This window comes from Gekko japonicus, unplaced genomic scaffold (genome assembly GCF_001447785.1).
Source record: "Gekko japonicus isolate JY-2015 unplaced genomic scaffold, Gekko_japonicus_V1.1 scaffold1416, whole genome shotgun sequence".
Taxonomy (NCBI): Eukaryota; Metazoa; Chordata; class Lepidosauria; order Squamata; family Gekkonidae; genus Gekko; species Gekko japonicus.
Genome location: NW_015175401.1, coordinates 308,219 through 327,701, shown reverse-complemented (window position 1 = coordinate 327,701; position 19,483 = coordinate 308,219). Strand labels below are relative to the sequence as shown.

At 46.8% G+C, this 19,483-nt stretch overlaps 1 protein-coding gene across 1 annotated transcript in view; it reads right to left on the bottom strand.

Annotated features, from left to right (window-relative positions):
• Positions 1-2,114: 2,114 nt before the first annotated feature.
• Positions 2,115-19,483, bottom strand: part of TNKS (tankyrase, TRF1-interacting ankyrin-related ADP-ribose polymerase) — a 131,070-nt gene continuing 113,701 nt past the window's right edge. Inside the window, exons 17-26 of the mRNA XM_015425698.1 lie at positions 16,835-16,975; positions 15,366-15,554; positions 14,327-14,564; positions 12,352-12,434; positions 11,003-11,123; positions 10,115-10,212; positions 8,208-8,282; positions 6,391-6,518; positions 4,687-4,843; positions 2,115-2,230 (exon numbers count right to left, since the gene is read on the bottom strand). Coding sequence (XP_015281184.1) covers positions 2,144-2,230; positions 4,687-4,843; positions 6,391-6,518; positions 8,208-8,282; positions 10,115-10,212; positions 11,003-11,123; positions 12,352-12,434; positions 14,327-14,564; positions 15,366-15,554; positions 16,835-16,975 — 1,317 coding nt within the window. The 3' untranslated portion in view covers positions 2,115-2,143. The remainder of the gene's footprint in view (positions 2,231-4,686; positions 4,844-6,390; positions 6,519-8,207; positions 8,283-10,114; positions 10,213-11,002; positions 11,124-12,351; positions 12,435-14,326; positions 14,565-15,365; positions 15,555-16,834; positions 16,976-19,483) is intronic.

Genomic DNA, 19,483 nt, shown 5'->3' with positions numbered 1-19,483 from the left:
TTAAAAGACGCACCAATGAATGCCACCACACCAAGCGACCATGAGCGACATCAGCAAAAGGAGTAAGGACTTGTGTCATCCTGTTTTCTCTATGCTGATGAGTATCCTCTCGGGCTAAGCTAGAATCCAGGCGAGGGTTGGACGCCTACGTGATTCTCCTTGGCAGGAAACATTTTTTTGGGAGAGTTCTTTGGGTTTTGTTTCTATGTTTGCTGTATAAACAGACAAGGGTGTGGGGTAGTTGGTTTTTTTCTGCCTCATTTCCAAGTAGATGCCAGCATGTTCCGTAAAATAAACACAAGGGCAGGCTATTTTTACTCTCAAGGAACAACGAAGAAAAATCTTGGCAGAGAGCTGTAATTTACACAGCCGGCCTCTGGCAGTTGACCCTCAGACCAGAAGTTTTGCAAGGCTCTATCTTTACAACAGACTTTGCAATCTCTCTTCGTTACACATCTGGTTTATAAACCTCAAGGGTGGATTGACTTTCAACTACACCCCCTCCCATATTTAACCCCCCCCAACTACTGAATTAATTTAAACAAAAAAATAACCCTTTTGGCTTCTCTTGGAAATGTTTAGTTTTTATTAGTAGACCTTTGCGGTTATACCAGGTGATTCTAGAGAATAGGCTTCTTTTCATACAAACAAAAGGGGGCGGGGGGGGGACTTAGCAAAGGATTTAACTAGCAGCCTTCTAGAATAAGACGAACACAAGCCGCCACGAGTGTTTAGAAACTGTTCTGCGCTGAGGGGGGAAAGGTCCTGGCATGCCGGCTCAGCAGACTCTGTGAAAAAACAGCATGTGACAGCAGGATAAATTGCCAAAAGAGGGGAGGGGGGGTGAAAACAGAAGGGCCTAAAGCAAGCTTACTTTACTGGCCAGCTTTTTGTGTCCTGACTACCCTCTGCAGAAGTGATCCTTCCCTCTGAGAATGCTATCCTGGAGAAGGACCGGAAGCAGACTCTGGGCTCAGCCTATCTGTCCCCTACTGCTCATTCCAGTGAGAAGTGGGCAAACAGACATTCCTGTTGAAACTCCCAAAGGTGTCACCCGTTCACTTCTCCCTGTGATGAACTGGGGGGGGGACACAGAGAGGGGGGACGAGGGGCAAGGGGAATAGACGGGAGGAGGGGGTGAAGGGGTGTCTACGGCCAAAGCCCATTCCTGTTCTCCCTTTTGGGAGAGAACCCACATCCCGAGCAAGCCCTTAACAACCCCAGTGCATCGGGTCGATTTACCTATCCCTAAAAACCTCTTCCAAAGCTCCTCTTGCAACTTAAAGGAACAAGGCATTTATACTTTGCACCCTGCTTGAAAGCTCCCTTACTGAGCCGTTCATTAACAAGAGGTTAGTGTTACATTAGGCAGCGGGAAGCAGAGCTGCTGCTGCGTGAATGCTCAGAAAAGGGAGGCGCTCCTAAGACTAGACAGACACTGCTAGCAACGGAGAAGGAAAGGAGAATTCAGTGAAAGTGCAAAAAAAGAGAGGAAATCCCAGATCGGAGAACTTGATCACTAACACCTTCGTGGATTCAAAGAGAAAACACCTATTGCATTGTTAATTGATTTTAGTCGACTTGACTTTGTGCAAAAAATATCCTCAAGAAGGGCCTGGCTCATGTTCATAATAGTAAAAAAAAAAAGGAAAATAAATACGTTTTAAAGAAGTCCTTAGTTGGCTAACTCTGAACGATGAGAAGGCGGCACAGGTTCCAAATGCAAGCTCTGCACATCATCATCACCAGGGCAGTGGCATCAGAAGTCAGGGAACACAAATAGAAACACACATGGTTTATGACGTAGCCCTGCTAGTTAAATAATGTTCCCAAACACCCAGATTGAAGCAACGGTATTTCTTATACACGGCAATGGCGGGGCGGGGGAATTTAGCCTGAGATATGTTGTTAAAAGGCAAACCTTTGTAAACATTTCCTCAAAAGGAATAGTAGCAACTGAGTACGTATCAGTTACTCATATCTGTTTATAGAGCAATGCTTTACAAAACACATACGGGTTAGTCTGGGGGGGCGGGAGGGGGACAAGAACTTTATACAGTGTTGATGTTTTGAAACTGACGTCATCCATCCAAGTCCATAAGTTACTGAAGTCGTGGAGTTCGCTTCGCCGGCTCAGCATTTACTAGGTTTTCTGCTCTGCGGCCGTTGCTGTCTGCGAGGGGGTATCTGGCTTCATGATCTGATACGTGATCAAGTACTCGGGGTAAGCCTGAGAAGAAGGAGATAAATCCAAATGAACAGGCGTGTAAAAACATCCGCCACTGGGTCCCCAATGTGTCACCCCACCTTTCCTGGCACTCAAGGCTTTTTAGAAAGCAGGCAGGGCCCGGCAGGGCTTCTGACTGGCTGCGGGGATTTTTAAAAATATTGCTTTGGTGGCTTTACAAGGACCTTTACTACTACTATGGGACTGAAGGTGAGCTGCGGCAGCCACTGTGTGTCTGGCTCCCCCTCCTCTGGCCATCATTTTGTGGCAGCCATTTTATACCTGTGCATCCCCCGCACTGTGCCAGAATCCCAAAGGCTCAGAAAGGTTGGGGACCCCTGATCTATCACCACCTGCCATGAAGCCTCCTTATGATCACAACTTGAGGATTTATACCCCGCCCTCCACTACCCAAAGGAATCTCAGAGCGGCTTACAATCTTTTTTCCCTTCCCCTCCACACAGCAGACACCCTGTGAGGTAGGTGGGGCTGAGAGAGCTCTGAGAGAACTGCTCTGGAGAGAACAGCTCTGAAAGAACCTGTAACTGACCCAAGGTAACCCAAGCTGGCTGCATGCGGAGGAGTGGGGAATCAAACCTGGTTCTCCCAGATTAGAGTCCGTGCTCCTAACCACTACACCAAACTGGCTCTTTGCCAGAAAGCTCCCTATTTGCCAGAAGGCCCCCTATTGTGCAGGAGGCTTCAGAAAAACAAAGAAAAGCATTTCAGAACGCTTTCACACTTGCTACCTGTCCCCTCCATTCCCCAGAGGCCTGATCCCGATGAGCGCCGTCCTTCCTAGAATATAACAGAGCCCTCCTCTTCAGGTGCTTTCTCTTACATGCACGCTCTGAGAGAACTGCTCTGGAGAGAACAGCTTATCTCCGGAGAGGAACTGCAGGAGGCAGGGCCCTGTGCCGTGCCTGGAAGTCAAGCCTCTATTCTACCCATCTGCACACTTCATGAAGGTGGCTGGCTGGGTGGCGAGGGGAGATCCTCAAGGACACACTTCCTGCTCACCACAGAGGGGCTGGGGTAGCATGAGAAAGCTGTGTGGTCTGTTGGCAGGTACAGAAGCAGCCGCTTGCCTATGGGGTCCAAGCCTGGGAGGAAAGGGGCTGGCTTGCAAAAAACAACTGCCCCCTTCTCTCTGCGTTCCAGAACAATCTCCTGCTTGCAGAAAATGAAGCGGGAGAGAGATCAAATAAAGCCGACTAAGGGGCAGGGTGGGGGGGCATGGGTCAGCGGGGAAGCCTCTGCCTGGCACGCGGAAGGTCCCAAGCTCAATCCCTGCCATCCCCAGTTAAAAGGGTCAGACACCTCGGCCGGCCACCCTGGAGAGCAGGTGCCACCCAGACGACACAGACCTCGATGGACCAGTCATCCGGATACAGTATAAACCAGGTTCATGCGTCCATGTGAAAAGAACGGACAATGAGAAAAGGATATTAAAGGGGGGGAAACACTGCCAGAAGGAAAAGAAGAACATGCAAGGGGCTCTGGAGAAAGCCAGACTCTGGGGGAAGCCGGAGAGCCTCTTCCTTTGGAGGAGGCAGCATTTGGATCCTGGGCCAAGAGGAGCAGCTACCCCAGGAGCAGGAGGAACAGAGGGGGAAAGAGAGCTCCAGCCGGGCCAAGGGAGGCCAGAGACTCAGGCTTCGTCCTCCTCCACGCTTGGGGCCCTGAAAGAACTTCTGTCCGGGGTGTGTGTGTGTGAATCACTTGATCCACATCACAATTTGAGAACTGTTTCCTACATGTAAGTTTGTTCACCTTGGGTCTTGCTTTGCGGGAGTCGGGTAGGGTAATAAACAAATAAATGTAGTATGTAAATGAACACTGTCCCCATGGAGCCCCGTGATGGAGAGGAAATGAAGCCTGTTTGCATGCTGAATGGAAAGAGCCGGTCGCTGCCGCCTGAGCGACACACAGCTTAGCTTAGCCACACCAAGTAAACAGGCCCAGAGAAAGAATGTAAGTAAGCACCGGGGGGGGGGGGGGGGGGGAGAGTTCCTTTTGTTGGGTATTTTAAAAAAAAAAAATCTGAATCTTTTAACAGGCTTTAGGGGAACCAGGCGCCATCAACACGAACACATACCAGAGGCTAGCTTTACAGTACACAAAGAATAGAAAAAAATGGGGCAGCTCTGTACGTTGATACATTTGCCCTGGGAAACGCAAAACCATCCTGCTTGCTGCACCCAAGGATGGACTGTAAGACAGCAGGCCGGTAAGTATCGGCCTCCTCTGGGATCGCCAGACACACAGGTGGGTGTGGCATCAGTGTGCGTCCCCCACACTTGACAGATCTTACGGTTCAGGGAGCCGCTGGATTTGCTATGCAAAGCACAGAGCAACACCCCCCCCCCCGTTTGACAGACTCTAGAAACGCAGAGCAATTTCTTGAGCGCATCGCCAGGCTCTGCCAACTTGTCACGTTGCTTTTAGAAGCCACCTACCTGCTCTCCTCTGTAGATGACGTACTCCGCGTATGCCAGTCCGTTGACGCTCGGCCTGCCAATCACGGAGTGGTGCCCGGGAGGGGCGTGAGCCATTTTCATGGTGCTAAACTGTAAGAAGGATTTTCCCAGCGTAACGCGACAAAAAAGCATTTGTCTAAAAAACAGGAAGGGGGGGGGAGAGAAAGTTAATAATTGGGATCAATGGGAAGCTGGTCTTTGGTTTTTGTAAGATGCTAAGAAAGCTTTTCTAATGCAAGAGCTGTTTTTTATGGCAGTCATTGTTAGGACAAGCATACACGTGGTGTGTTTTTCCCCCCTTAGAGCCTGTAGTGAGTCGACTTAATTCATGGCAATTTTTACTGCAGTGACAAAGTTGAAACTCTCCCCGTGAGAGATCGATGGGAGAGAGAGAAACCAGATGGCGGACTGGCCCCCTCCCAAGGCACGCAAAGGGTCTGATGACTACGCAAAGTCTCTGGCTGAGACTGGCTCTTCAAGCCGTCATGCTGAAACTCTCCCCGTGAGAGATCGATGGGAAAGAGAGAAACCAGACGGCGGACTGGCCCCCTCCCAAGGCACACAAAGGGTCTGATGACTACGCAAAGCCTCTGGCTGAGACTGGCTCTTCAAGTCACCATGGCCAGGGCAGCTATCTATTCAGCTCCCACCCGGAAGCACCAGGAGCAGAGGACCACCTGGCTCTTCCCAATTATACTTTAACAAGCAGATATTAAGTGGTATGCCTCCTATTGGATCCAAACTGACTTCAAATGACCTACTTTAATTTTATTCATTATCTCTAACTGTTATTAGAAACCTGTATTTGACATATGTGGATATTATTTGATCTTTTCAAACCGCATTCATTCTCATTAAGAAAGCCCCAAGACACTTTCTTTCAGAATATTTTTCAAATATTCTGAGATTTTTGCTTGTTATATGAAAAGTGACAGCCCTTTCAAGTTTTTTATTATACAATTTTTTTTCCAGTGGCAAGAACCAATTATCCTTTCTCAGGGCTGGCGTGTAGTTTTGGAGCTCAATATTTAAGCAATTAGTAACCATATCTGCAAATTAATACCTCTATATCGCTAATGTACTTTTAATTGTACAAAATAAGGACGAACGGCCTTTTTGGGAGAATTGTTGTTAAAAGCAAAAAGGATGTTTATTAACCGAAAAGCTGAATTGAAAATACCTGCATGGGGGGGGGGGGGGGGGGGGGAATCAATCCAAGAACAAAAATCCAAATCAATCCAAGAACAAGAATCTGCACATATCCCCCAGAAGAAACTTTTTTTTTTAAACAAACAACTGAAAACAAAATGAAAGCGAAAAACAAGTAGGAAATAACTCATAAGAGCTGTGGAGCGAAGCTGAAATTGAAGCTAACAGCGATCCGATCAGACCGAGAAGGAAAGAAGGTCTTTCCAATGCAGCGGTAAGAAAGGAACTGGCGGGATGTCCGTGCCCACCCCCTCTGGGCATGCGCGGTGGGGTTCCTGCGCATGCCCGGGGGGCTGGGCGCGAAAATCCATTATAAGAGCTTGCTACAGCACTGATCGATCCAGCGCGTGCGCACTAGATCCCATGGGTGTGAAGCACAGAGACCACGACGAAGATTCTGCACATATCCCCTGGACAGAAAAGACGATCTGGGGAAAATATAATTGGTGTGCAACCGGGGGGAGGGGGGGGGACACACCCAGTTTCACTTCCTCACCGTGAAAGAGCATGCGCTCGTTGTGATGGTTATGGTTTTCTTCAGACACTTCCTTCTGCCGGTGACAGAATCTCTCCCTTAGCTTCTTATTCACTACTTTCTGAATCTATTAAAAGGGTAAACAAAGACACATACTAATCAAATCAAACAAAAGAGCTCCTCTGAAAACGTTTCTGTATAAACAGAGTCGTTCTTAAAAGGTGCAAATTATTTTTATAAGCAAAAGTAGCTTTGCTGAAGATTACAAGCCAGAAATCAAAAGGGACTGAGGTTCCTGTTACCTTTTTGCAAGATTACTTACAAACGGCAGAAGTTATGGTATGTTCAGGAGTTAAAATACAAAATCTACCAAAAGGAACCAAATTTACTATGTGAAGCCTGAAATCAAATGGAGTAAGGGCTTGGAAAAGGTCATTTAAGTGGCATCAATTTAATGGGAACTTTAACTGTTGCTGGACTAGCAGATTAACTGCTTCAATATTCAGAACTGCTCACTATAATTCAGAGGAGCAAATAAGAACCCTGGTGTGTCCTGATCTGCAGGGTGAATAGTTATTCTTTCTCTCAATCCCAAAGGGCCCAAAGATTTGACCGAAATAGCTTTGGAGCCATACCAGATGCCATTGCTCCTACAACCATTCTGCCTGCTTTGGACTTACCGGGAGCAACTGGTTGGCAAAGGGGACAGTGTGGAAGAGATGGCATGAGCTGGCAGGGCTCTTGTGTTCTCAACTAAGCTCTGAACTGGAAGGACAGCAGCCTTTCAGATGAATGATTGAAACAGACACCTGCACGCCCCCTCCTCTAGAAGACGCCTAAAAGCTATCAGTATTTAAAAAATATATATCTATCACCAGAACACCAAAGCTGGTATCCACACGAAAACCATCAAAAGCACTTGAAGGTGAACATGCCCTTATCCAGTTTGCTCTGCTTTGTGTTAAGTTTTATGCCTAAGCAGACAGAATCCAGGGAAAGACCAGCTGATCTCAAGGAGAGCAGTTTACTCGTTTAAAAACTTGCATCCTCCCCACTAAGATTATATCATGCAAAAGTAATTGGTAACCCTCGGTGTTGGAAAGGGTGTGGTAATACGGGCGCCTTCATTCACTGCTGGCAGACATGCCCAAAAATTCAACTTTTTTGGGGAAAGATATTTAAATACATAAAAGATATAACTAGTTACTCTTTGCCAGGCAACCCAGAACTCATCTTGCTAAACTTATGGCCCACTAATACAATTTCCAAACAGAAGAATTGACAGCCATACTATTGACAGCAGCTAAGACATTGTTAGCGCAGAGACAGAAGTCAGATAAGAACCATACAGTTAGACAATGGTTCGTGAAAACATGGGAATTGATAGTGATGGACAAAATATTGGTTCAGGTGGCATTGCAGAAAGCCCAAAATATAAGTCATGCTTCCTGGAGAAATGGTACACCTTTGATTATATCACTAATTCCGCCACAAAGGACAGCAAACGTCCTAGAAAATACACCCACTTTTTTTCAGTATTAATGATCTGGTTGTATGAAACATTTCTTCACGATTCAAAGTTATACCATTTTGTGAAATTATTGTTTTCAATACGTATACTCGAAATCCATATTGTTAATTGTTATTGTTCAAGCTTTATATTTTATTAACAAAATGTTTATTTTTTAAAAAAATGTATCCTGTTTTCCCCCCCACAAGGGCTGAGGGCCGCTCCCCTCGCCTTGCAGAGATTCATTTATCAGTCACGTTAGCAACGGTTTCTGTATTGAGGTTCCCAAGGTCCTTGGATGCTTACCCTGATGACGTGATACCTGTTGAAGATCCCTCCAGCGTTGCCACCATCTCTGTGTTCCCTGATGGTACTCTGCATCTGTCAACGGTAAGGGCAGCCACATGTCAAGAACCCGACGGCTCAAAATTACTGCCGTGCGTCTTAATTGCGGGCTGTACTGCACACCTGGTAGGCAGGTAGGTACACCTGAAGGGCTGGGAGGAAATGCAAGCTACAGCAAGAAAGGGATGCACCACTCGTCTCTCACACCTATGGCTTTTTTCAACCCGTGACATCTTTTTTTTTGGGGGGGGGGGGGGGGGGGAAGAGCACAAAAAGGATCTTGCCCTGCTCCCTACTCATCCCAGGAAGGTGGCAGTCATGGGAATGATGAAGGCAGCATCTTCTGCATTTATTTCCTTCCGATAAAGACACGGGGAGCTAGGGACACTCTGGTCCTTTGTGATGCAACACAGATCTTTAGGTAAGAAGAAGAAGAAGAAGAGATTGGATTTATACCCCGCCCTTCACTACCCGAAGGCGTCTCAGAGCGGCTTACAAACTCCTTTCCCTTCCCCTCCCCACAACGGACACCCTGTGAGGTAGGTGGGGCTGAGAGAGCTCTTGACAGAAACTGCTCTTTTTCAAGGACAGCTGCGCCAGAGCTTGTGACTGACACAAGGTCACATCAGCAGGTGCAAGTGGAGGAGTGGGGAATCAAACCCGGTTCTCCCAGATTAGAGTCCGCACACTTAACCACTACACCAAACTGGCTTTCCCAAGCTCCTGGTAAGAGCATCAGAAGGAGCTTTCCCAAGCTCCTGGTAAGAGCAGCAGATGAGGATCATGGGAGGTCCAGGTTCAAATCCCCGCTCCACCTAAGTGACCCATGGGCCAAGTCACACAAACACTTAAGCCTAACCTACCTCACAGGGTTGTTGTGAGGATAAAATGAAGGAGAGGAAAGCAATGTAAGCCACGCTTTGGATCCCCACTGGGGAAAAAGGCAGGGTATAAATGAGGTAAAATAAATAACCCCTGCCCGGTATTAATATGGCAAGGAGCAGAGAGCAAGGCATAGTATTTGGGCTATCTTCACTCAGCGATGTACGAAGCAGGCACGGTCATTTCCGATTCTTGTTCCACAGTCCTTTTGCCATTCGTTGGTGGGGGGATGTGGGAGGACCCCCCCCCTCCACCGCCAATAGCTCGCTGCTTGCTCTTAACTGGGCCGCCGCGGGGGAACAGACAGAGGAAAGCTCAGCGGGGTTTCATGGACCAGAAGAGTACAAGTGCCAAGTTCCGCTTTTCCCTTTGGGGCAGGAGCCGCCACGCAGGCACGGTCGTGCATCTCTCAGGGGTACGAGGATTTCCCTGGGGGCTTCTTCCCCACAAAGCTCTCGGGAGCCTAGAGGCCCCCAACAGGCACTCCACAAACAGTAGCCAGGCAGCCCTTTCAGAAAGCCTTTATAGGAGGGGGTGACTGGATCAAAGAAGCTGCATTCCAACGGCATCTCCAGAGATACTTCACTCCATACAGGGTTTCAAACAGGGTTTTATACGCATTAAAAAAGACGTGCCATCCAGCAGTGAATGGGCTGGTGCCAAAAGAAATGCAGCAAGTCCAGGCCAACTTCTTAACTAGGTTAAACTTGCTTATACCAATCACAGTGAATGTGCCTGGCCCCCAGGCCCTATCCTGTGTGCTTCTGGGTTCTGTGTAATGTCATAAATATACTTCTTGTATATTTATCGTGGCCTTTTAACAAACTCTTCAATCTATGGAGTGCCTTTTTTGGGGGGGAGGGGGTTTGCTGACACAGAGCACAACCACCCCATTTGTGAATCTAGCGATCGAGACAAACGACCCGTGTACCAGATTTCGGCCGGAAGTATCCTAGTTTTGATACACCTGTGCATTCAAGGTTTACCTCTTCTTCCACGGATTGATATTCTTTGTCGTCAGGAGCCAGGTCGATGAGAATGGTCCCCTGGCTGGCGCAGTGAAAAGTCAAATAAGGATTGGAGCCTGAAAAAGCAAAGTTCCCAAGATATTAGGATCTGCACATGTTCCTTGTAGACATCACTCAAGATTACAATAAATCCGAAATCGATTCTTTGACTGGATATTGTCATGGCTAAATAACGGCGGCAGTGAAGAGCACACCAAATCAAGAGAAACCTTAAAAAAAAAAAACCCAGCTTAATTGCAACTTGATTTGTATTCTTCTGGTAAGCGTATGTCCTAAGTCCCTCTGTTCTCACAGCGATCCCACAAGACTTTGAGAGCTGGTGTACACAACAGCGGCTCTGTAGCCACAATTATTAAAAAAAAAAGTGTTGCAATTACGAGAAAGGGTTCCAGAGGAAGATTAGAAGGGACGATGCTGCCAAGGAAGCAAAGGCGAGACAACATGGCAGGGCCATTAACTAGATGCAAGGCAGAATAGGGACAATGGCTCCAGGCGTCTAGATAACAGCGCATCGTATTTATAAAAGGTTTTCCAATTTGGTCTTTGTTCTCCATTCTTTATTACCCCTAGTCCGACTATTTACAACTGCCAGTTCTTCGGGAAAAGGAATCCATCTCTGTTAAGACAAACTGCAGCATCATACCCCGAGGTTCTGTTAACAGGGCCAGCTATAAAAATGAACTGGATTAAAAAAAATCCAATCAGTGCCTCGCATAAATCATCCCCTCCTTCAGGCCCTTCCTGAAAGATTTCGCTAGTATATTAAAAGGACCGGGAGGGGCTCTTACTGGTTGTAGCTGAAGCTCACGGACGGATTCTTAGTGCATGTGGCTTTAATAGACTCACCTTGCTGTCCCCCCAGAAGTCTCTCTACACCTTTTATTAACTTATGACGGTGCCCATAGGCATTGATACCGATCTCTTTCAGCTCTTCGTGTCCCATGTCAGCCAGTACATCCAAGGTAATCTGAATTGCAGGGAGGAGATGATAAAAAAAGAAGTGTGCAGTTATGTTACGCTAGTGGCTTTGTGTCGTGGAAAGAAGGCGGGGTAGGTTAAACCAATTAATAAGCGTAGTGATGCACTGATCTCTGCAGCCCTTTCTTCTGCCTTTTCCCCCTTGTGGCCTCTGACCCAGTCAAACTTTAAGCAGCTGGCATCACTGGGCAGAGGACATCTCTTTTTGGCTCACATGCTGTGTAAGCTCATGGCAGTGACTACTGATGAAACCAGGAGGTTAGATTCATGGAGAAGAGGTCCATCGGTGGCTACTAGCCATGGTGACTAACTGGAACCTCTGGACGTTGAAGCAGTCAGCCTCTGAATCCCAGGGTTAGTATGCAACACCGGGGGACAGCCATGTCCTCTATGACTTGTCGAAGCAACTGGTTGGCCACTGAGTGAGACAGGATGGGGGACTAGATGGGCTACTGCTCTGAGCCAGCAATGAGTTTCAGGATATGGAAGACTTCTATAGGATCTCCAAAAAAAGGGGTTAGGAGCTGAGGGAGGATGGCGTGGAGGAACAAAACTCCTTTGCAACAGCAAATGGTCGTTTTCCAAGAATGGAGATGATTGGGCCTGAGCCATTAGCCATTAGCTGGAGTGCAGCACTGGGAAGAGATCCTCCTCAAAGCAAGGTAAATGAAAATGAAGTGCTTAGGGCAAGAGATGCTAACACTGCAGGGAGGAAGATACACACATAACAGTTATTCTAGACAACCAGCTGGTTATCTTTAAGCAGCAGATCTACAGAAGAGGGTGACTGTGTCTCCTGAGGAGTAAAGAGTAGGGAAAATCTGCACAAGTCTTGGTGAAAGATCTCTCTCAAGTTAAACAGCATCCGATGCCACCCAAAGCCACTCTACCATGGCCAACGTCACTTCTGTTAGCCTCGCCAAAAGTATTTAAATACCAACCCCCCCACCCCCCAAAAAAACAATCAACTCCCGGGATACCAAAGAGTTGCTCTTTTTTATTTTTGCCCTTGAACTAGGCCCCCATTTGCCATCCAGAATGTGATGCTGCTGCTTGCAAAATTCATGCCTAAGCCCCAGAATCCCCGGGTATGAGGAACCATCTGTATGCATGGCTCCTCGAATCCCAGCCAGTATTTCTGATCATTCCATGCATATGAAAACCCCGAAATACATATACACGACAACAACTCATTTGGCACAAAAACAGGGCCTTACCTGCTCCGTCTCGAAGATATCCCGAAGATGTTCCAGACCCAGGCTTTTCAGGAACTGGCTGATGTTCATGTCAAGTCCAACAACTGCAGTTAAGAGAGAGACATCAATCTATCCCTTTGCGCGGAGCTTCCAGCGCATATCAAATCTACCGAGCTTCGATTTCCACTCACAGCTCTCCACGGGGCCTGTTGGGCCTCATGCAATATTAAAATTGAGTAAAGCCAAGGTTTACCCATCCCCGCTGCCTTTAAATTTAATCAAAACCAAACCAAACCCTGGGAGCAATGCAGGACAGAGCCAGGAAGGAATGCAGAGAAAGACTGGATACATTTCTGCTGAATGGGTCCTTCAGTACAATGACACACAATGCATTTTGCAATAGCTAACAACATGTCCAGAATCTCTCTTGCTGATTAACCGTTTTGGGCACACTTCAAGTGGATCAAAGTCAGATGTCATGTGAAACTATGTGAAGCTGTAGTTAGTGCAATTTTCTAAATACAAGCCACTCTTGTTAACTATGGCTCGTTAGAGTCCAGTAGCACCTTAAAGACTAACAAAATTTATGGCAGGGTATGAGTTTGCATGAAGCACTGCTCACTTCTTCAGATTCCTGTTATGAGCAGTCATGAGCAGAGACTCATCCCCTGCCACAAATTCTGTTAGTCTTTAAGGTGCTACTGGACTCTTGCTCTTTTCTACTGCTACAGAGTAACACAGCTACCAATCTATTAGTTAGGTTCCATCAAACCAGAATCTGAAGTTAGCTTATTAACCACAAGTTAAGTCTTAACTGCGGTTTAATATGATGTTGGAATGGAGACATCTGGGTTTTCTCTTTGGCAGTGCCCTCCCAGGCGGCAAAGAGAAGGAAATGAAACCAGTGACGGCCAAGCTGAACCAGGATCTGAGTGACTGTCTGAAACCTGAATCCTGGTTGCACAGACGAGCCATAGTTAAAATAAAACACAGTTCTATGTTATCACTGAACTGAGTCATTATGTACACGCAGAACAACTCGGGAGGAGATTAGTCGAAGATGATTTAGCAGCTGCTTCTGCCAAAAAGGTATTTCTCACTGCTGCACACGAAACACCTACAAGTTCTTCCATCAGTACCATCTTGTGAAATTACATACTCTCTATATGAGTCGACCACTTGTGGCTCAGTACCATCTTGTGAAATTACATACTCTATAAGTCGACCACTTGTGGTGTTAGTAGAGTACACAAAGCCACCCCAGTGTACTACTTGGCTCTTACTAACCATGACCACCAAATCTAAAAGAAATTTTAGAAATTGGCAAGCCTCCATAAGCACTCCTTTCTCCAGTCAAGCTCTCCTGTGCAAGGAACAAGCATGTACATCTCTAAATACCAGTGACAGGAGGCAATCTCAGGGGAAGTCCTAGGTCTCTATCCCCTGGTGTTAGACCTCCTGAGGAAATGGCTGGCCATTGTGCGAGACAGGATGTTGGACCGGATGGACCTCTGGCCTGATCCAGCAGAGCTTTTATTTTCTGTCACTCATACAGGAGGAAGAGGAGGAGGAAGTGGAGGAGGAGGAAGAGGAGATACCCTGCTCTTCACTACCAGAAGTAGTCTCGGAGTGGCTTACAATCACCTTCCCTTCCTCTCCCCACAACAGGCAACCTGTGAGATATATGGGGCTGAGAGGGTTCTGAGAGACCTGTGACTGACCCAAGGTCACCCAGTTGGTGTCATGTGGAGGAGTAGGGAAGCAAACCCAGTTCTCCAGATTAAAGTCCACTGCTCTTAACCACTACACCAAACTGGCTCTCAAAAGCAGGAACCAATCACAGATGTAAACAGACAGGAGGAGTAGAAATCCAGGAAGGCATTTCACTTGTTTCTGGGAAAATAGCTTCCTTTCAAATGCTGCACACATCACACCGGACAATGTTTTAAAGGAGATAGCCACACACACATTTTTAGGGCACATGCTGTGACGCTACCTTCTCCTTCTTTCCTCTCGGTGCCTGCCGCTCCGTCCCCGGCATTGGACGCCCCTCCCACAGCAAGTTCCCCCAGAGGGCCGGCAAGGTTATCAATGCTGCTGGCAGCTGACAGACAGGAGGGAGTTGATGCTGGGGAGATGATCGAGGCGCTGACCACAGTCGCTTGAGGTTTGAAGCAGGTAGGCAAGGCCTCTGGGGGCATTGCATCGATCAACAGGGCCCGAATGTCATCCGCCTGAAAGCCAATAAACTTTTAATTAAAAGAGGAGAAGAAGAGGACTTAGACCCCACCCTTCACTACCCAAGGGAGTCTCAGAGCGGCTTACAAACTCCTTTCCCTTCCCCTCCCCACAACAGATACCCTGTGAGGTAGGTGTTTCTGAGAGAGCTCTGACAGAAACTGCTCTTCTTTCAAGAACAGCTCTTGTCAGAACTATGGCTTGCCCAAGGTCATCCAGCAGCTGCAAGTGGAGGAGTGGGGAATCAAACCCGGTTCTCCCAGATTAGAGTCCGTGCACTTAACCACTACACCAAACTGGTGCTTGACCATTTCTCAAAAAATGGTTAGACAGAGTTCTAAAAAGCGCTTTCTCCTTCAACCGCTATCCACTTGTGACCTGTTGAGGCACCAACCTTTGTCAGCAAAACCGAAAGCCTTAACAGTCACTGATTTGAAGCTATCTGAAAAGAATAGCTGCAAGGTTTTCAGGTGGAACAAAATGCCTCTCAATATGAAAATTTGCTCCCCCTCCAAAAAAAATATTCCTCTACTTTGTCCCATTAAGCTTTTCCCAGGAGAAAAAAGATTCTTCGCTTAGGCTCCCACGTGCTGACATTTCAAGTGCACACCGCTGGTATTTAAAGATAACGATAATGTTTAAGACAAAGGCACTGAAGTTGAACTTAAGGAGATGGTGATCATTAAGTGGCAACCAAAGTCTGACTTAAACTCTTCTGATTTTGAATGGGTTTGCAATCAAAATGTATTGAAACTGACTCCACAAGGCCATTTTGCTGCTTTTCAAGAGTCACTTACCGTGGCTAGGTCCAAAGGCGTCTGGCCTTCTTGGTTCTTCATCGTTGGGTCTGCTCCGTGAGCCAGAAGCAGAGCACACAGCTGCGTCCGCCCTTTTTGTGCTGCTTCGTGCAGGGGCGTAAATGCCCATTTATCAGTTGCGTTTACGCAGGTGTTGTACTTGATCAGCAAAGCGGCTATATCCACATGCTGGGGAAAAGAAACAGGCAGTTTCAAAAAGGAGCGAGGCAGAAATTTAGAGGAGAGGTGAGAAAAAACAAGACCACTGCCCTTTCTGAGACTATTTAGGACTCCGATGCGCATTGCAATGCACACATATTCTGAAATCAATCAGTCTGTCTGTCTACCTGGAAGTGTCTGCACACACTCACACACACTAAATATATACACAGCATATGGTAGAGTCGAGCCATCTTATCTAATAGTTTATGCAGGTTCAGATTGGAGTACCTGTTCTTTAATCTCCTCAATGTTTGTAATGTGGGAGAATGAACATGTCTGTTCCCACCTTGGTTTGCAGAAATTGGAATAAGTCTGGATTACAGTTAACAAAGAAAGGCACCAGGATATAGTGGCCCTAGGGACTACCTCCTCTCAGTATCAGTTGGGCTCAGGCTTTGAGCACACACTACGGGTATACCATATGGCCGTTTAGCAACAGGTAACTTGCCACGATGTGCCAGGGATCCTTTTAAAAGAGGGCTATACTGTTCTGCCAAGAGATCTGGAGAACTTTACTGCTCCCCCTACCACCCAGTTTTCTTGTTAGGAACTGAAGTGTGTTAAATTTGCCTCCTGGCATAATGGCACAGAGAACCACCTCATGGACACCCACAGGTAAATTACCACTTCGTAAATGATCATTTTTTCCCCCTTAGAAAAGTGGATAACCCTGAAAGAACGTTCCCTGTTTCCCATTTGACTGACACCCCAGCTTTGGTACCGAGAAACCTACTGTGAGTTGAGACCTGCCAACAGTCACGACACAGGGACCTACCCCATAAGATGCTGCATTCTATTGCTTCTTATTCTCTTTACCCTGTTTGTTGTCAAAACCCAGGGCTTTTTGCATGTTAGGCCACATACCCCTAATTGTAGCCAATCCTAATGAGTTTCTGCTGTTGAGTGTGGCCTATTATGCTAATGAGTTCCTGCTGGGCGTGGCCAACTTGGGAACCAGCCAGAACTCCGTTCCTGTGCATTCCTGCAGGAGATCCTGAATATCGGTGTCCCCCTCTTTCACCAAGTCGAGAGGGGTGTTGCCATCTCGGTTCTTCTTCGTCGGATCCGCTCCGTGCTGCAACCAACATTTCAACTGTTTACTGGCAGAAATTCAACGGAAGGTCAACTGCACTTCCCTTCCAAGGGCCTTCCCTCCGACACCAGATTAGCGCAAGGGGGGGGGGGAGAGACACTGTGCCAAGGAATTTGCAATCTTAATTTCAACAGTTCGGTGACAGGGAGGAAACGCAAGGAGGGCAGCCCTTTTTGGCGGCATCCAGCAGGGCGGCATCGCCTCGCAGGAGATCCTGAATATCGGTGTCCCCCTCTTTCACCAAGTCGAGAGGGGTGTTGCCATCTCGGTTCTTCTTCGTCGGATCCGCTCCGTGCTGCAACCAACATTTCAACTGTTTACTGGCAAAAATTCAACGGAAGGTCAACTGCACTTCCCTTCCAAGGGCCTTCCTCCGACACCAGATTAGCGCAAGGGGGGAAGAGGACACTGTGCCAAGGAATTTACAATCTTAATTTCAACAGTACGGTGACAGGGAGGAAACGCAAGGACTGCCTAGTTTTAAATATACTTCCTTCCTAAGCGGTTTTTCTTTTCTTAAAGGGGTGAGATATATGACAAGCAATCACACCCTTGTCTGCAAGTAGGGGAACATAATCCAGCACATGTTTTCACGCAACAATGACCCACTGATCTCCAAGGAACTCAAGGATGTCTATCCCCATGCTGGACTGCAGGAGTGGGGCTCCTTTTGGAGATGGAAGTATCATAATGGGTGTGTGTGTGTGTGTTACGATTTGAATTTCACCTCTTCCCCAGATTCTCTAAGTGAATTTAGACAAGCCATTCTCTCTCAGCCTCAACACCACCACCCCTGTAGTAGGGGGATCGTACTGACCTACCTTGCAGGGATGTTGTAAGACTCACACCAAAATAATTTACATTTAAGGGTTTGAACACTGAAAATGCTGTAAAAAATTCTAAGTAGCGCTATTTTATTTGGAAAGCATCCACTTACCAGGGATGCTTGAGGCTGATCCTGCATTCAGCAGTGGACTGAACTAGATGGCTGTTATGCCCCCTTTATATTCTATGATTCCATAATCCTGTGAAATCAGGTGTTCTGTTTCATGTCATAATGATAAATTTGGGGGTAAAGCCAAGAGAGATGTACCAGATTGCCTTGTGGTGCGTGTCAGGTCATTTTTTAAAAAAATTACATGTGAATTTCTTGCCACATTTGGGGGAAAACTTGACACACAGTATGAAAGCACTGAATAAAATAAAATTCACGTACCATCAGTAACCACATTACTACTGGACTGAATAACTCGAGCTGGAGGCCAAAAGCTTCCATTCAGAAACAATACTGCATATTACATCCAAGAATTCTGAAAGAACTCAGATGTGAACTTGTGGATCTCCTGACAAAAATATGCAGTCACTAAAATCTGCCTCCATTCCCAAAGACTAGAAGGTAGCCAATAGTAACTCCCATCTTCAAAAAAGGTTCCAGAGAAGATCTGGGAAATTACAGGCCAGTCAGTTTAACATCGAAACCAGGTAAATTGGTTGAATCCCGTATTTGAAGATAAAATTAGTAGGCACACTGATGAACAAAAGCTATTGATGAAGAATCAGAATGGATTCTGTAAGGGAAGATCTTGTCTCACTGACCTTTTAGAGTTATTTGAGGGGGGGAACAAACATGGGGGCAAGGGTGACCCCAGTAGATGTTGTTTACCTAGACTTCCAGAAAGCTTTTGATAATGTTCCTCATCAAAGACTCCTAAGTAAATTCAGCAGTCATGGGATAAGAGGACAAGTCCTCTTGTGGATTAAAAACTGTTTAATTAACAGGAAACAAAGAGTACAAACGGGCAGTTTTCACAGAGGAAGATGGTAACCACTGGGGTGCCGCAGAATTTGGTACTGGGTCCGGTGCTTTTTAACTGGTTTATTAATGATTCGGAGTTGGAAGTAAGCAGTGAAGTGGCTAAGTTTGTGGATGACACTAAGCTGTTCAAGACAATGACAACCAGGGAGGACTGTGAAGCGCTCTTGAGGAGACGGTTGAGCCTGGGCGAGTGGGTGTCAACGTGGCAAATGAGTGGCAAACCTGGTATTTTTGGCCACTGTGTGACAGTGTTGGACTGGATGGGTCAGTGGCCTGATCCAACATGGCTTCTCTTATGGTCTTTTTATTTACCTATTTCTATTTATATCCCCCCCCCCTTCCTGCACGGGGGCTCAAGGCGAGTCACAGCAATAAATTACAATCAACAAACAGAGAAATAAATACTAAACAGTAAAAACAGTTAAAAGGTAAGCATTGCAACAATTACATAGTCAACAATCCTAATAGCTGGGAACAATTGGGCTATAGAGATCTTATTAAAAGCAGCATAACTTTTACAGAATAGGCAGGGATGGAACTCTTACAGACCCCACTGGGAAGGCTGCTCCAAAGAACAGGTCCTCCCTCAGAAAAAATGCTTGTCTTCCCCTGGGAAGACTAGCAGGGACAGCAATGTTTGCTGAGAGGCACAGGGGTTTTTAAAAGAAAGAGACCATCTTCAGCAGGTGGGTCATATCTGGAGAGGTAAAGGTAAAGGTTCCCTTGATCGAAAGCCAGTCGAGTCCGAGTCTAGGGTTGCGGTGCTCATCTCCGTTTCAAAGCCAAAGAGCCAGCGCTGTCCGAAGACGTTTCCGTGGTCATGTGGCTGGCATGACTAAACACCGAGGCGCACGGAACGCTGTTCCCTTCCCACCGAAGTGGTACCTATTTATCTACTTGCAATTTCGTGCTTTCTAACTGCTAGGTTGGCAGGAATCTGGAGAAGGGTGCTACAAAGTAATAGCTGGCATCCTGCCTAGGCCTGGA